General features: G+C 34.1%; 1 protein-coding gene and 1 non-coding gene across 2 annotated transcripts; both read left to right on the forward strand.

Annotated features, from left to right (window-relative positions):
* The first annotated feature begins 580 nt into the window (after window positions 1-580).
* LOC110991458 (armadillo repeat-containing protein 2) lies at window positions 581-18,437 on the forward strand. The gene is made up of 21 exons (XM_045630958.1): window positions 581-675; window positions 980-1,083; window positions 4,730-4,874; window positions 5,555-5,681; window positions 6,394-6,517; window positions 7,272-7,367; window positions 7,675-7,804; window positions 8,475-8,676; window positions 9,594-9,696; window positions 10,355-10,527; window positions 11,349-11,545; window positions 12,096-12,264; window positions 12,576-12,690; window positions 13,412-13,461; window positions 14,430-14,561; window positions 14,887-15,031; window positions 15,275-15,418; window positions 16,001-16,234; window positions 16,763-16,824; window positions 17,889-17,992; window positions 18,250-18,437. The coding sequence occupies exons 2-21, from the start codon at window positions 984-986 to the stop codon at window positions 18,410-18,412; spliced, it is 2,715 nt and encodes a 904-aa protein (XP_045486914.1). The 5' UTR covers window positions 581-675; window positions 980-983; the 3' UTR covers window positions 18,413-18,437.
* Window positions 16,661-16,732, forward strand: Trnaw-cca. The gene has a single exon. It is a non-coding gene; the product is annotated as a tRNA-Trp (tRNA).
* Window positions 18,438-18,479: the final 42 nt, after the last annotated feature.

Consider the following 18,479-nt stretch of genomic DNA (forward strand, 5'->3'; position numbering starts at 1 on the left):
AACACCTACTCCACGTTAGGCTTAAATTCGTGCAAAGCGCCAATTAGAATTTCTTTCCATAGACATTACTGCTTTGTCGTCGGTAAAGGAACTAGATGATTTCTCGGCCTATAACCTCTAATTACTATTTCAAGAAATATATCATTATAACATTGAATTCTCGTGTATTGTAATAACCTATTTTTGGTGAAGCGAATTTTCAATGATTAAAGCCGAAAAGTAATCTTTCTTATACCCTTCAATGAATTATAAATGAACTTCATACGAATTCGTAAGCCTGGCTAACTAAACAAGACTGGCTGTTATTATGAGTAATAATATTAAGATTATTGTTTTATTTCGCTTTATTATAACTGTTGGATTTTTTTATAAATCTGAAGATAGTAATTATCTATATACATACATATATTAAAAGAATTTATAAATAAATACATATGTATATATTAAAAGAAAGGTCGTATTATGCGCAATTAGTTTACTGTATATAGGCACCATTATATTTTTTTAATATAGCCTGAAAACTGAAACCCCTAATCACTAATCAGTATCGCGCTGAACGTCAAACGAACTGGCCGCCTACTAACATAACTCATATTTTCCTAATTTTCGTAACTTTTCAATCAAGCTTGTTTATCTAATTTGGATGGAGTTAGATTAGATTCAGTTTAATTATAGGTATTTTTTATATAACTACTATATAGTAACTTTGATATCAGACGCTTTTAGACTTTATATTTGTGTTTTGAAACCGTCGCGTGATTTTAAACTGTGGTGTGTAATTTTATAAACTGTTCTTCATATTTTAATTATAATAATTTCTATGATTGTATCTATGATTTTGGAAACTCTTTTTCGTCTTAAAAGGCGAATGAATTATTCATATGTAAAATTTAAATTTATTGCCATTTATTGTGCCTATCACAATTCAACTTCATTATAGCTCAATATTAAACATTTATTGTAACATTGTTTGCTTTAGAACAATGAGCGATCGAAGGCGAGGTATGGCAGCGCCGTTCTACGCAGCATCTCGTCGCACGTCTGCGGAGATTATCAGCGAAGCACGCGCCGCGATTAGAGGAGGTACGGTATCCTAGGTATCCATCGCACCGGGTGTCAACTTATTTTTGGGGTGACACATCCGGTCTCTCAACTTTAAAAACAATAAAGAAACAAAAAAAAAACGCTAGCAAAAAATCTTTTTCAGGGATTCCTCCACTAGCACTAGCTCAGCTCTATGTAGAATTCGGGGATTCCCGCAAAGAGTTCAAAAATTGAAAATTCCGATTGAAAAATTCCTTTGTGATCTAAAATATCCCGCGATACCTTTCTTCGCACGAAATAACAAATTTTCACATCCAATTTTCAACTAAAGGTGGACAAGTCACGCGACACGCTGACGCAAATATTCAAAATATTTTGAATAAATTATTCTCGTATCTATAAATAGATACATTAGTATCTATTTAAATATTATATATTAGAAATATAAAATATAGTTGTTTTTTTTTTAATCTAACGGAAGCCGATTGTATGCCTACGGACAAAGGGGAAAGCGGGCAAAGCTTAGTATCCATTTATGATGATTTAATTATTATCCATGTCACCAGTACAGTTAAAAATTCCTGGAGATAGCGAACAAAGAACTATCACGTGAATGTCGAGGATATTGCACTTCTTGACACCATGAGCCTAGTAAGATGGTTAAAAGTAGCGTTAGTTAGGTTTTTGGGATTTGCCACCCAGTCAATCGGAGTTACTCCAGCAAGTGTTACGGTCTAGATCCTTGCATACTTATAGAGCAAAGCCCATAATGCAAAGAATACTAATCTACTATCAACGGACTATAGATGGACTGTGTGATTGCCGAAATATAAATAACATTTTGTATAATATTTTTTAAATAATATATTATTCTCTATGACACTCGAGTGAATCCCCGTTTAGCATCGTGGGCTCCCCCTGCTATAAAAAGAAAACCCCTTGTGAAGGAATGCATGTTATTATCTGTTAAATGCAGTGGTTTGTGTTCACAAATAGAACATAAGACAAGTGTTTTCCTTATAGAGACTGTAGATGGTATTTTTGTGTTAAATATTCTTAGTAAATGATACTAGACCTAAATTAAATTGTTAGAGATTACAATCTAGGCTGATCCAGCAATGAGACAATTAAAAAACCTTCCCTGATATGCAATTTAAAAAGAAAATCCGTCCAAATCGAACCTATATATCTTGGAAAAAACGGTCAAATTCTTGAATTAATCGAAATTATATTTTTGTATCATTCAAGTTGAAAGCACATAAAAAGATATTCAGCAGAAACAGTATCATACAATTTAAAAGATATGTATCTGGGTCGTGTTGAATTATCAGTGAATGATTTAGCTTTCTAAATTGTTTTACAAATTACTTAATACATGTGCCACACAAAGGACGATGACCTATAATAACCTGCATGAACTGGGACATGTGATTTATCGTTATGTGCTAAGCTATGGATACATTTGCACTTTGAATAAAATCTATCATCAAATCATTTGACATTCGAATTTAAAATTTTTAACCTCACATATTGATCAGTATGTGTTTGCCACAGTCTCCTAGAAGGTAAATAAAATAATGATGTCAAGGCAGCAATTGTTCATAAGCCATTTAAACCATATTTTATATGTTACTAGCTGCCCCCGCGAATTTCGTTTCTCCTTAATGTGATTTTGCTTAGTCTACCTGTTTAGTACATACCAACATGGAACATACATACTAATAGGGCTTAATCGTAGAGGAGTGAAAATTAAGCGTTATATGTATTTTTGTAGAAACAAAAAAAAATATTATAATAAACGTTTGTGCGTGGACCACCCTTTTCGTACCCAATCACAAACCGTATTTAGTTTTATGAATCGTGATTATTCGATATTTTAATATATTGTTTTACATTACATTCTGTATGTTCATGTATTTCAGAGCTAAGAAATACTCTGCCTGCTAAAGTTCATAGGTTATGAGAATCCTGAAGTAACTATAATGCCGCATTTACATTCAGCCGTAATGAGCAGTACTTACGACGAAGTTTCTTGTTTATACACTCGTCCTGCCCACTTCCCTGCTCACAACAATGTAAATGCGGTATAAGAGTATTCTATATTGCAATGTGTACATTAGTTCACAGTACCTATGGTGACATTGCTTGCTTTTCGTTGCCTAGGAGTCTAAAGCCTAGTAATTCTGTGAAATAGATAGTGATCCTGTGAAATTGCAAAATCATTTAAAACATCAGAGGTATACCAAGTTATTTTTGTTTTTAATATATCTATGTTTAGACTCCACAAGGCTTATGCAGGCATATTCCTTCATTTATCTCATTATAGAACTGGCGAGAGAACTAGCCGCAGCCTCCAATAATAGTTATAATATTCATACGCGAGTCGAGGGCGTCTCGCGAGTCCTAAGATTTTATGCTAGTGAGTGATGTGGTTTACTAAGTTGCATAAAAGAAGCTTCTTAACATTTGGGGTGATCGTTAGCAGGTATCTTTATATGTGTTGCTCCGGATCGCTAAGAAACATAAACTATACTTATGGGTCTCAAGTGACCTTCTCTTCTCACAATTTGCTACCTCGTAAACCGTTCCATGAAAATGACCCCAAGGACTATTCCTAAATGACATTCTCGTGTACATTATTTTTTTTAGAAAAACTAGATGACACGGCTAACTTCGTTCCGCCTTGCAGTCCAAAAATATCGTGTTAACTTTAGTTAAACTTATTTTACTATTTCATTAATACATTAATACAAAATGGCAAGCAATAAAACATTTATTGCGAAAGAGGAATGGCAGGTTTAGACATTGCTGCTGATAAAGCACTTTCTGATATACAAAATTATTTTATGTCTTTATTACACATGTTTGATGATAACACATGTCTCGCGAGTTATATATAAGAGAGCTTATACATCTTATTCACCTCAATATCGGAATTTCTTGAATTGACACGAAATCCATGTACAATGATGCGTAGTTTTGTGAAAGGTACCACATGCTGTTTACATTCGTAAAATTAATTTATTTATTTATTGTTTTTCAATAACTTATCCAATAATTTCTGACCTATTCTAAATGGAGGAATGGAGGAGAATCCACCAAAAAAAACTAGCTTCGGTCCAGCCGATCTTATAAGTGGTGTAACTAACACGATTTAGTTTCATATATTTAGATAATGACATCGGTACTAGCTGATCTTGAGGTGTAAGTGGTGTAACTATTAACTAACACGACTTTGCTTTATATATTATACTAGCGACCCGCCCCGGCTTCGCACGGGTGCAATGCTGATACTAAATACACTATAGAAAAACTGTGAACGTTGTATATAAAAATGTGGGTTATCCATAAGAGATATACCATCACGGACTTTTCTGTAGACCTTTTCAATGTGTACAATATTTAGTACATTATTTTGATAAAACTCGTAGGAGCCTGCATTTGCAATGTAAGCGGAAAAAATGTAATTATTTACGACATCACATTAGAAACCTCAAAAATAACAGTACTACTCCACTGTTTAATGGATGTTATTATACATATAAACCTTCCTCTTGAATCACTCTATCCACTAAAAAAACCGCATCAAAATCCGTTGCGTAGTTTCAAAGATTTAAGCATACAAAGGGACATAGGGACAGAGAAAGCGACTTTGTTTTATACTATGTAGTGATAAACCTTTCAGAAATGACGAGTCCGTCCAGCGGTTCCAGTCTTGGGGCGGTGCGGCCGCTACGGACGCGACGACCCTTTACGCCGCGCGAACCGCAGCGGACGCTGTTCAATGAACGATCTAAGAAGAAGGATGCCAGGCCTCCTAGTTCTTTTGAGTAAGACCCATTAGCTTTTTCTTATGCTCACAATACTACGCGTCGCCTTGCTTGGATTTGGTTCTATACTGCCAGCGTTAAGTTTATAAATAACTAGCTGACCCGGCAAACGTTGTTTTGCCATGTTTTTGTGCCAAAAAATTTAAAGTTTATAATTAACAAAAAAAAACATAAGGGATGATTGTAGATTGTAAAAACGGAAAATTTTGCCTAAAAAATTAATAAAAAAATTTAGGGGTGGAACACCCTTAACATTTAGGGGGATGAAAAATAGATGTTGTTCGATTCTCAGACCTACCCAATACGCACACAAAATTTCATGAGAATCGGTCGAGCCGTTTCGGAGGAGTTCGGTTACTAACCCCGTGACACAAGAATTTTATATATAAGATGTTTCCTAGTTGAGGCTTAAATGTTCTTTGTTTCTTCACAGACAGCCTAGCTTTACATTTAGAAACCAAAATTGTATTTTCAATTTTAGTTGGATATTTTAATTGGTTTCTAAGTAAGACCTACTTGCTTTACGAAAAAACAAACGATACAGAAATGTGAGGCCGAGACTTCAATGGTTTTGAAATAATTCCAACTAAATTTCTTGGCTATTAGCAGATGAAGGCGCGTTCATACTTCTTGAGTCTATAATACACGATGATATCTAAATGTTACTTCTAAATTTGCAGTCTCAAGTATCTGCCCCTAACCGAAGAGGAGGCTTTAGTGGCATCCGGAGCCCGTATTGCTGGATTGGATGAAGACGATCTTACAATTATTGGTGAAAGGAATAGCGCTAAGAATAGGAAGGCGTTGGTAAGTTTCATGAAGAGTATCAGACTCGAAACTGATTTAATAAGGTAAAACGTATTTAAATCAATTTATTAATTCATATTATGAGCAGTGATGGCCTAGTGGCTTCAGCGTGTGACAGTCATCCCTGAGGTCGTAGGTTCGATCCCCGGCGGTGCACCAATGGGCTTTTTTTCTATGTGTGCATTTAACATTCGCTCGAACAGTTAAGGAAAACATCGTGAGGGAAACCGGCTTGCCTTAGACCTAACTAGTGTACTCAATGGGAGAGTATTTAGGCCACGTTTTGACAACAATTATAGATAACTTAACTGTTATTATTATTTTTTTTATTTAATTATAAGTAATCTAACAGCTTACTTAATACATATTATTATACAAAATACAATACAGAAAGCCAAAACAGATAACATAGATTAAAATTATTGTCATTATGAAGTATAACATTAATTATACTATAATAATATTTATAACATTTGCATGTGTATTTTTATATGGCTGATGGTTTATCAATGTGCTAATGTGTTTTGGAATGTACCACTTTTTTATTAAAATTACTTAAATGTATTGTGGACTTAAATCTAGTCGAATTTCATTTTGTAGTTTCATCTCGTTTGGTTATCAATAAAATTTAAGAGTACAAAGGGAATAAATAATATGTAATTATGATAGTGCTTTTAGTACAAAATCGACCATTTAAGACCCAATGTTACAGAATCGCAGTAAAGTGTCGCCGCCAGAAAAAACAAATAACGAATGGAGTGGTTTCCCAAAACTACCACATTTGAGTGGTAAGAGTAAACCACTACATAAACGTAACACTACTGCTAATAGCATTGGTAAGTTTTTTTTATAATATACAATAAAAATTAACCTTTATTCATCCATATCCTATTGTCATGAACTATACCATAATAGATACAGATAGAGTTTTACTAGATTAAGATGCGGGCCCTGTCTTACTTTTTGTTTTTTTTGTCGTCATCCATTTTTTCCAGCTACCCTTTCGATGTCGTCAACCCATCACTCGATTGACCATTGTTTATTTTTCTTTGAAGCCAATACATTCAGCTACGTGTACAATTTAGTTTACTGGTATAAAAAAAAACAATTCGATTCAAATCTATTTGCTTATTATTAAACATGTAAAACCTGCTTTTCAATAACAAAAAATAACCTACACATAGTAATAATATTAGTAACTAAAAATGGGGGAATAGAAAACTAAAAACAAAATTAAATTTGGTGTCTATGACTGCCATACCTCTAACGTTCCCAACATTGTGTCAGAGACATACTTACTCGTTGAGCATAGAGCTAAGAGTCCGCATAATATGTGATGGGATATCATGAAGTCTCTCTCATAACTAAGAGCAATAAAATCACGATAAAACATATGTGCACATCCTTTCGGTCTATGTACGAAAAATGACATTTAGACCCAAAAAAGTCGATGGCGTGTGTCAGGATCACCTACTTTTCTCTTAAAAATGAAGTTATCACAAAATGAATCTCAAGTCTCAGGGCCAGAACTATAAGGTTTTTTATGATTATGGGAACTTAAATTAAGTTTTTTTTTTTAATTTTCAATAGATGAGAACGACTTGTCTCACGCGATCTCAATAACTAAACCCATCGGACAGGCTTCTGGAGACGGTTCGTTTGCTTCGGGATTTTTAGCCACTAAAGGTAAGTTCAAAATCTAGGTAACTTTATAGAAATACTGTTTTAGAATCGTATTTTTTTATCTTATAACCTATTACTATAAAGTGTACAATAAAACATTTTATAGATAATGTATTTTTTTTTTGTTTTTTTCCTGTTTTTTTTGTAAGTAAGGTAAGGTAACCTTGCGTACGTAATGTTTTTGTTCTTTGCTTTTTTCAGTTTGATGGCCATTTTTTTGAGCAATAATGTGGTGTAACCTCATAAATAAAACTGAAACGAAAGGGACATGAGACAGTCTTCTATCTCCTCTCTACATTTTTGTTTTCAGCTCTGACTCCAGATACAAAAAAGTCTCAATATAGTACCAGGCCGATGTCGTTTGATGGGTCATTGGGGGATGTTGGAGTTAAGCAAATTGCGGTACAGATGCCTAAAACATCACACGATAATTTTTACAGGTAAATAGTAAGGAGTAGGATAAAACATAGAGTTTTTGCTTTTTACCAGACTTGAAAAAAAATTTTTTTTGATTTCGTACGTAACGGATATTATTGGAATTGGATAATTTATTTAGAAGCCTAAATAGACGTGCACGTGCAAAATTTTGTTAATCTTATATATGTCACAAAATTGGCAAATCAGACAGAAATAGGCCTATTAGAAAGACGCTTTTGAAAGCCAAAGTACAAGATAAAAATATATTTAAAAAAAAGACTTTAGTTGCCCCTTCCATATGGTAGTTTATCCCTCCACCATACTTACTCTTTAAAACCAGTTTTTTCAATATTTTTTTAAAATAAAAAATTAATAGCAAATATAAATTTATATAATTAATAACTATAATGAATGTGGTAAAAATGTTTTATATTGGCTTCAAGTGTGCGATGATTGTTTACATTTTGTCTAAGCTTTTAAATATGTTAAATATATTATAATATATTACTTAAATTACCTAATGTTAGGTTACATAACTCGCTTCAAAAACTCAAATCTTAGAACGGATTCGTCATCGGATCTCCTACCTGACATACCTCTCTCGCTCCATCCACTATCATTCACCAAGCACGCTCTAGTAGTCGTGAATAATTAATATGCCCCGTAAATTGTAAAATGAATAATTTTTTTCAGCATGACGCTTTTGGAACTATCAGAGGCACTGTCACAAAAGTGTGATGCAAATCGGACAATGATGTTATTTCAAGCGTTGCAGAACAAAATCGAAATTTCCTCACCAACGGGTAGCCTAAGAGACCTGGTCTTGAGATCTTTATATACGCATATAGATAGTGATGATGAAATTTTGGTCGCCATCGCAAGAGCTATGCTCACAGTAAGTGACGGTATTTTCCATAGCGTTAATTTAAAATTCAGTTGTCACGTCATTTAAAACGAATGAGAAAAAGGCGAACATTTAATACAGCCCCATTTATCCTCAAAAGCCGGCAACCCACAAAATTTCTGTCCATGGGCTGCAATGACTGCGTTTAGTCGAATAGGCTGGTTGGTATCTTATAAAAAATATACAATTACTGCAATAAAAAATCGGTTGTCTGTATAGTCGGTTTACTGACGATAGTTGAACACGACAACATCTAAAGATTGCATTGTGTCTATGGAATGGTTGCATTTTTCATCAAAAAAAATTTAATTTAATTTGTTTGATGTATATTTTGTATGGATATAGAGAAGGAGGTAAATGAAAATGCACAATTGAATTGATCAAGTAACATTTATTTGTACGCATAAATATAATCATGTCATTTTTTTACGATTTAACTCTGCCGAACGGGGAGGCCGATTGTGCCTCTTTGTCGCTCGTTCTTCTCTGTCTGTCTGTTCGTTCTCGCTTGCACTTTAAGCTTTAGAGCGAGGTAACGCCGCATGCGTCATATTTTTTGGTGCGTGCAGCCGGCTCCATCAAATTATAAGACGTTGTCACGTCAACTCAGCTTTAAATTGCTTATATATATATATATTATATATTATTCTACTGAATGTGTGTTTGTCACAACTTCTAAACGGCTGGACCGAGTTTGATTAATTTTTTTTGTATGCGTTGTGTGGTGTCTTGGATGGTTTAAATTCAGAAATCAGCCTGGCAGATTACGCTACTGTCGGTACTTTCATACTTTGTTTAATATCATAATCGATTAAAACATCATGCAGGACAAGTCTGGTCCGCTAGTACTTTATAAATTATATCTCGCGAGGTCCTACAGCCATACAGTCTTATTTTTTATATTTTAGATGCGTGTGACTGGTCCACATCTGGCAGCTGCCTGTAAAATGGTGTTCAAAGTTGCAAGGAATGATAAAAACGACCACTTCTTTAAGAACAGTAATCTTTTAGGTAAATCCGAAGCACGCATTAATTTAAAGAATATTTTTTTAGTCCATAAGTGTGTATGTCACTGAACTCCTCTTAAACGGCTGAATCGATTTTAATGGTTTTAATATGGGTTCGTAATTTAACACCTAAATGGCTGGCCATTTTGAAATTTTATTAATTGCAGATGGGGATTTCGTAAAAGTTCATCTAGAAATTTCGTTATTCTTATTATTGTTTTTATTGTTAAAGATAGTGGCTTGTTTTATTTCAAAAGTTAAGTTGTTGCATGGTGACAATTTACATTAACGACATCTCCAAACGTTAATTGTTATATTGTTACGCAGTTTACCATGTTTTATTATTCCTTATGATTATTGCTTGGATGAGGTCGCTCTTAAGTCTGATCTTATAGGGTTTATGACGTTTTAATTTAATAATACAATTTATTAGCCATTTCATGAAATACGACCTACAATGAAGCAGCAAAAAGAAATATTTAAATTTACGATCGGGCCACATGTCTGTTTTTTTTTTTTTTTTTTAATAGAACAGGAGGCAAACGGGCAGGAGGCTCACCTGATGTTAAGTGATACCACCGCCCATGGACACTCTCAATGCCAGAAGGCTCGCGAGTGCGTTGCCGGCCTTTTAAGAAACACAGAACATTTATTTTTAACAGAACTAGTAGTAGAAGGCTGTGGTCGGGCAGAGCCTATATCGGAGAGTGAATGCTGCGTATACGCAGCCGGGGCTCTACGCTTTCTTGCCTTGGAGCCCACACTTTGTGCGCTTGCGCATCGGGCGGGCGCGTTACATCTTGCAGCATTGCATTTGAAAATACTTAATAATGCGGTAAGAGATTTTTTTATTGTATTATTTCTAAAGTATATTTATAAGTATATATATAGGCGCTTAGAAACAAAGAAAGAGATATTTATGAAGACACAAAATATTTCCAAAAATTGTAATACCAAATTGTAAAACACTTACTGCGCAGTAATTTGTCCTCCTCACTGAAAATCGGTGAGGAGGAACATACATGGTCAGGAACGTGCAAATAAATAAAGTAATACACAATGTCATGCCAAAAAATAATACATAATTTTGAAAAACTTGTCTAGAAAATATGTAAAAATAGCTGAGGTATTCTTATATCATAATTGTATAAACTGTTCATACATGTTCTTTAAAAAATTGCATAATTTTGCTTACTGGCAAGGTTTATATGCGAGGTGGAAACGCCATTTGCACACCCCTTGTTCCTATAGCAGCAGTGCCAGAATCTGAGTTATTCAGAACAATAACCAACTAAAACCACTTGGGGTAGTTCTTACAAGGCTGCGTCAGAGAGGCTCGCTCTCACAGTCTACCGATGCGTAGGCGTCAAATATTAAATTCATTGTTCATAACTAAGATACCCGTTAATATAAAAGTACATTTTTACATATTCATGGCTCCAGATACTGCATTAATTGATTAATATTTACTGGTTACCTGTTTGGAATTATTATTAATTTTTGTATTTTAAAAAAGCATACCTATGGACCATACAAAAACACAATACATGCATGTCCATTGTCCATCAATGCACAACATTTATAGGGAAACATTACAATGATGAAAAAAATACAATAAAAACAAAAGCCGAATTAGATTGTTCTCGAATGTACCAGAAAACGGAGAGACCGCGCCAAGTATCCGAACAAGCAGTGCACGCATTGTACCAAGTAACGGGCGCGTTACGTAACCTAGCGAATGCGAGTGAACACTCGCCTTCGTTCGTCTCAAGCGGTGCGCTTGCCGAGTTGCTCGCGGCTTTGCAGTTACACACGGACCGGGATGTGCTTACGAATGTTGCTAGATGTCTTAGGTAAAGCTACGTTATAATACATAGTAACATACATAAATAGATTACATATAAAAACCTTTTTCGTCTGGACCTCATATTTATGTTACTCTTTCGTGGTTATTCGTTTTTGAAGTGAAACTTCTTTATCGGCGTTGGAAAAAATAACCGTCACATTTTTCGATTACGCGATATTTTCTTGTCCCTACCACGGTTGATTTGAAGAGATTCGAAGCCGTTAATAACAAAAACAACGATATCAATGATAGTAATAATTTTATTATACATTTTAATGAAATTCTAATTCTGTAAAAATTTGATAAAAATTTACAAAAAAATATGTAATATATTTTAGAATTTATATTTAGTTTTTTTATTTAAAGTTATAGTAGAATATTTTTCGAAAAATTAGCTCATAAAGCAGTTTCACTTCTTACGTGTGTACACTAGTACACGCACACATTTTTCATCACACACGCACGTCGAAACGTATAAAACTGTACTAAAGTATTCAAACTTATAATCATAATATCATAATGACAATTAGATTAATAAATTATACTGTGTTTTGTAGTGTATTATCAGCTGAAGAGTCATGTTGTGCGTGGCTCTGTGCTTGTACGTGGAGTTCGCGAGCGTTACTTAGCGCGCTCGCTGCGTGTTCGCCACGTGCGCCACTCGCAGTGCGACTTGCGTATACGCTTGGCAATATGGCCGCTGCGGACGAGCAGGCGTCTATTAATGTATGTGTTCTCTATATTATTTTATTGGAGTACGTTTTTTGTATTTATTTAACAAGACAGCTTTGCATTTAATATGCTATTTATACTCTTATTAATATTTATTTTACGATAATATAATTTGTAAAAATACATATTATATAAATTATCACTTCAGGAGTTCAATTATACATGTAAAAAATTATATAGAAACGATTTTTTAAACATACTTGTTTTATGAATTAATAAGTTTTTAATGAAAGTCGCATTCACCAAAAATAGACTCGTAGAACATTTCAGTATCTGTGGTGTGAAAGTATATGTGAAACTTTTAGATTTATAATGAAGAAAACAGTCTGGATGTTCTCTTAACTATTCTGGAGTCATACACGAAACGCACTGAAGGCGACGCAAAGGAGCTTAATTCAGATCCTGATTTGCATTTAGTTGGTAAGTTAGTTTTAGTAAAATAGAATTGCTTGTAATCGCTAATCAGCTTCTCATTATCTACTAAGAGAGTGTTCAAGTATTACGTAACGAAATTTGGGAGGTTGGGGGGGGGGCTTTTGTTGTTTAACGTTACGATGCGGGGCGGGGATAGAATTGTGCGTTAATATAATTTTCGACTTTCCGATACTTTACTCCACATAAATGGCAACTTGTAGGTTGTAATGAAATTTTTTACTATTGGGTACAGAAAAACGTTACGGTGCGTTACATGGGGGGGGGGGAACGTTACATGTCACATTACATCAAGAATCCGCAAAAATTGCAATATCATTATCGTTTTGTTTCTCTTTATTCAGATAAAAAGGAAACCATGTATCATATATTCTATAGGTCTTCAAATATCAGTTAATAAAACCAAATACACTATATAGCTCACTAATCGATTAGCTACAGCTTTCAATTATCTCTCGAGATCTCTCTGAGGTCGCTTTTATTAAATTTATATAATAATGATAAATTAACATGTTTTTATTTTGTATAAATAGGAAAATTGTTAACTGTGCTTTATTTTTATGTTTGAATGAGTATTTTTGTGTATAATGCTTAATGAGTAGCTGTTGGAATACTGATGAGCAAAAAAACTAATAAATAAGATTACTTACAGAAATCTGAGACCTAAAAGGTTTGTATTATCAATATTCCAGTGTATTTTATTCCTCAGGCTCTGATTTGGGAGGCTCCGATGGCTCCAACGAGGATGTCCTTATAAAGGTAAGATGCGGTTCCCAGCATAAAGTGACCATTTATTGAAGTTATACTTCTTTCGGTGCGATGGAGAAAAATGATGAGAGTAAATTTTTACGATGCGCGCGCACACCAACACCTAAACTCGACATCGTAAAGTTAGGTCTAGGTGGCATGGAAATCGATAATTATGTTCAAGTTGTCTATTTTTTTAAATATATTTAGAACACGTGTTTCGTAACAGTAAAATTAAACAGTGTGAATACATAAATATTATTTTGGTGTTTTTAAATTAATTTCATATACGACAGTGATAGTATTTACTTATAATTTATTTATTTCAATAAAATCTTTTGGTTAATTTTAATATTTATCGTTAATCACTACTGCATTTTAGTTTTTTTTCCATACACGCGTTAGAAGTATAACTTCTAACGCGTGTACATAAGTAGTGTAGACACACTCTTTTTTTTGAACAGGACATTGGTTTAATTTTTTCAATCAATCAAAAGAATCTCGACGCTCGTGCACTTCGATAGGCTGCTTCACCCTAAACATTAAAAAACTAACACCAACACAGGGTACACTACAAGAAGTGCATAAATATACAAAAAACTTCAAAATAATATAATCTGTAACTAAAATAAAGTAAAATCTATAAGCAAAAATGTAAAAGCTAATCCAAGGGTAAATTGAGTCACAATTAATATATGTATATATGTTAGTAGTAGCAGAAGATAAATTTCAAGACTGAGCTCGTCTGATATAAATAGGTAAGGAATTACATAGTAGTATACTTTGCACAGGAGGAGTGATAGAATTCAATTTTGTAAGTAGGAGTTTCAAGAATTAGATTGTCTAGGGAACCAACCATAGAGGAAATATGCGTCATATAGACGAGAGGTATTAATGAGAAAAAACATAACAAGACACTGGCCATATAATATTTTCCCAAAGAGAAATTGTCTATTTCGTTCTGCTCTTGTTGTCTACAGACTGTACGCGTCATAGCGAATTTGTGTCTATCCGAGGCGGTTGGGAAGAGTATCGCGGCCACACATTCTGAAAGGACTATTCGTGCGTTATTGGCTTGCCTTGATGTCGCTGAGAAATCAATCGATAATCAGGTATGTTATTGGAAATTTTAGTAGTGTTTGGAGGATGGAGAAAGGACCTAAATGATATTCCACCAGTCTATCCACTGTTTGGCTTGAATGCCTCAATGGCTGATGTCAAGAGGTTGCAGATATCTTCATGTCAATCAGTGGATTGCAGCCGTAGATAGTCGTTCTATTTTATATTAAACATTTCGTTGAATAACACAAAATATTATTTGCTAATTAAATGTACTCTACATAATCTTTATTTGGATGTTACTTTCGGGATCGAACTCTTATGCCTAACATTGTTTCCATGGAAAGCGAATTCAGGAGTATTCGGGACTTGTCTTAGGTACATATAGAAGAGAGCGATCATCCTAATAGACGGGATGAGCTAGCCATCGCGGCCTTAGCGACACTGAACAACGTCACATTCTATTTAGACCCTGCGCCTGCGCCGAGACGACTCGATGACACACTTGATTTGCTTTGCAAAGGTTTGATTTTTTTACATCTATCTACACTATACGTTTGAAAATTATTTCCGTTTCAGAAATCACTAATAAATTAATTCATTCAAAAATCTCCGTAAAACTTTCTGCAGCTATTTTTTACCACAAAATCATGATGTTCATGTGAAATTTACAAAATTTTACAATAAATATGTAATATTATAATAATATATAATAATATGTAAATGAGTTTAAATTACTAAGCAGTTCATTTATATATTTTTTTAGCAACGTGTCGTTGGGCGCAACGCGATGGTGTAGCGTCGTGTGAGGCGGTGCGTGCTCTTGGCAATCTTTCTCGTTCCGCGCGGGCCGCGCAAATTCTGGTACTAGAGGGAGCTATAGATCTATTACCAAGGTTTTCTGTACACGGTAAGTACATAAATTGAAAACTATTTACTATATTGTTATTTCTTAGACGATGTATGTAAGTAGTTATTTTGCCAGTTTATATTTTTTTTTTGTTCTTTTTTTTTGCAAATGCAATCTACACTAATATTATAAAGAGGAAAACTTTGTTTGTTTGATTGTAATGAATAGGCTCATAAACTACTGGACCGATTTTAAAAATTCTTTCACCATTCGAAAGCTACATTATCCACGAGTAATATAGGCTATATTTAATTTTGAACAAAAATAGGGTTCCGTAAGATATTAGGGTTTTTCGGACACAAGGTTTAAAAAATCAACCAAAAAAGTTACTTATTTTGCACTGTACCCTGCCTAAACTATTAAAGATAGAACCATAAAATGTTCTAAGTAATTGAAAATCTTATAAATATCTAGAAAAATTTCGCGACACACTATACCTATCTATGTCGAGTGAGGCACAATAACCATAAATGATATACATGGCAAAACGACGTTTGCCAGTTCAGCTAGTTGTTTATAAAAAAACAAAGACAAAGACACACCATTCTAAAGCGGCTTTAAATATTTTGATTTACTATACAGAGGAGGCAAGCGTGCGTTTTGCAGCTGCGGGGCTTTTAGTAAACGTATGCGGTGCGGGTTGTAATACAAGCGAAGGCGCGAAAACCGCAGCGCACGCTTTAACCGCAGCCGCGGAAATGGCGGATGCGCCAACGGCCGCGTTGCTTGCGCGCGCCTTGTGGAACGCGCACGCCCACGCGCCACTGTTACCCGAGTGTGCGCGTCAGGCGGCCGATGCGCTCGCAACTTTTATAGGTTTGTCCCTAAGAATATTTATGAAAACAAGTTTTTTTAAATATATGTTTATTACTGAAAGAACACATAAATAACGATTAAATAATAAAACAAATAAGTTATAAGTGAATGTTTACGAAAAATAATTATTTTATTGCCTTAAACAATATTTACTTCAATATTTTTATACAACAAAAAAGTAAATAAATTGTTTTGTATTTAATTGCTAACAAACAAAGTACGTTTCCACTCACTGAAATAAATGTGGTATATTTATATTGAAATAAAATAATATGAGCTAATATGATGATAGGGAATTTTTTGGTGCAACCATTCTTTACATGATAAATAAAAAATTGGTTAGGCATATTGGAACTCATTGTAATTAGTGTCTAAATTTAATATAGTACATCGTAATCGGTCTATTAATTCATATGTAACTGTCAAGACTCCGTGGCGCAACGGTAGCGCGTCTGACTCCAGATCAGAAGGTTGCGTGTTCAAATCACGTCGGGGTCATAAATATATATTTTTGCTTTTTTATTTCAGACGATGATTCTATATTTAGCATCTGCGAAGTATCGAGAAAGGGTGACTCAAATAAACAACACGTATGTTATTTTTTTACATATTTTATCGGCTATATATTAAGAGCTGGTAAAACAATTTTACTTTATATGTAACATTTTTAATGCAATGATAGTGTCCTATTGACCCCAAATATTTGTCATACGAATAATTAATTGTATTTCATTACACGGATTATTTGTTAACCTTTATGCTAATAGATTCATTATCCTAGTTATCATTATATAATTAATAATAATACACCGAATTTATCATTATATAATTAGTAATATTTATACTATAACTTTCATTGTAGTACGATACAATGAAATACGAATATCTTTAATATTAATACTCAATACGAATGTTGTTAAGATTATTCTTACGGTCTGTTCGTCGACTAGCCAACGTCAGCAAAAGTCTTTTCCGTCATCGTCATGTCGTCACAACTGAATATTTTAAATTCTACACGCCTCTACTTAAATAACATAAGCCCTACAATTATGCTCTAACATAAAAATAATTACGGGATGTCTACATTAAGAGACCTTTTTTATAGTTGGGAATTCAATTTACTGACCCTTGCGTCAGGGCAACAATTTGAAAGTGACGCGGGGAGTGTGGGGTTCAGTCCGTATAGTTCAATGGACCTACTCACTAAAACCCAACAGCCCCATCTGTTCTCTATGAGCAGGCCTACTACGATAATAAAGAACTTGAAGACTTCGCCACTTTGAGATTATCTGCAAGACAAAGATAAATATATAAAGAATAATATTTCAAATTAATTTTATTGTACATATTAAAATAACGCCCTACCTTACACGTGTATAATATTATTTTTGTGAGCTGTGAGTGTATCGTGAACCTGCAGCTATAAACACCGCGTCAAATGTCAGTGTCACCACGGTGACAGGAAGTAACGAAAGAAACGTAATTAATTGAAAAATATAGAATTATACTTTTTTTTTTAAGTATAGGGAGTTATACAGATTATCATATAACTAAAGGCGAAAGGCGGGTGCTATACTTAATCTCAGTAACCGCAAATTATATTTTTAAAGTTTTGACAGTACGCAAGTCTCAGTTACCTGAATGTTTTATTTAGGTTAAATTCGCTGCTGAACAAGGGGACAATGTGGCAAACCAAAATGGAAATGCAAATGACATCCAATTTCAAAATAGTTCTGACGAAGAAGCTGATAGAACTGGGTAAGCTACGGCATAGGATATCTTGCATTATCATAATCTATCATGATAATCATTATCATATGAAAAATAACTATAAATTAAAAAAAAATATATCTTTAGTGTAGTGGTGCTTCTAAGAAATGTACATTATGTTATTTATGCCTCCAAGTTTTCTTGATTAAACATATGAGTATGATTTGCTAGTATGATTTATAAAGCTAGGTAGTACGTTCTTCTATGGGATTCTAGGAATCGATTTTGATAATTTATTTATACAGGTGTTCAGGCGAGGACCTGGGGTTTGAAGAGGGTGAGGTGGAAGAATGTGAGTGTGAGCCCTGTAGTCGTTTAGCAGCCTGGGAAGAGCTCGTGGGAGTGGCTATACCACTGCTGGAAAAACTACGACCACCCAGAGCTGACGCCTCTGTCGGCACGGACTAAATGTATACGATATTAAATAAATCTATTGAAATAATGAGTGTTTCAATCATTGTTTTTCATTTGTAAT

Source organism: Pieris rapae, chromosome 14, assembly GCF_905147795.1.
Source record: "Pieris rapae chromosome 14, ilPieRapa1.1, whole genome shotgun sequence".
NCBI lineage: Eukaryota > Metazoa > Arthropoda > Insecta > Lepidoptera > Pieridae > Pieris > Pieris rapae.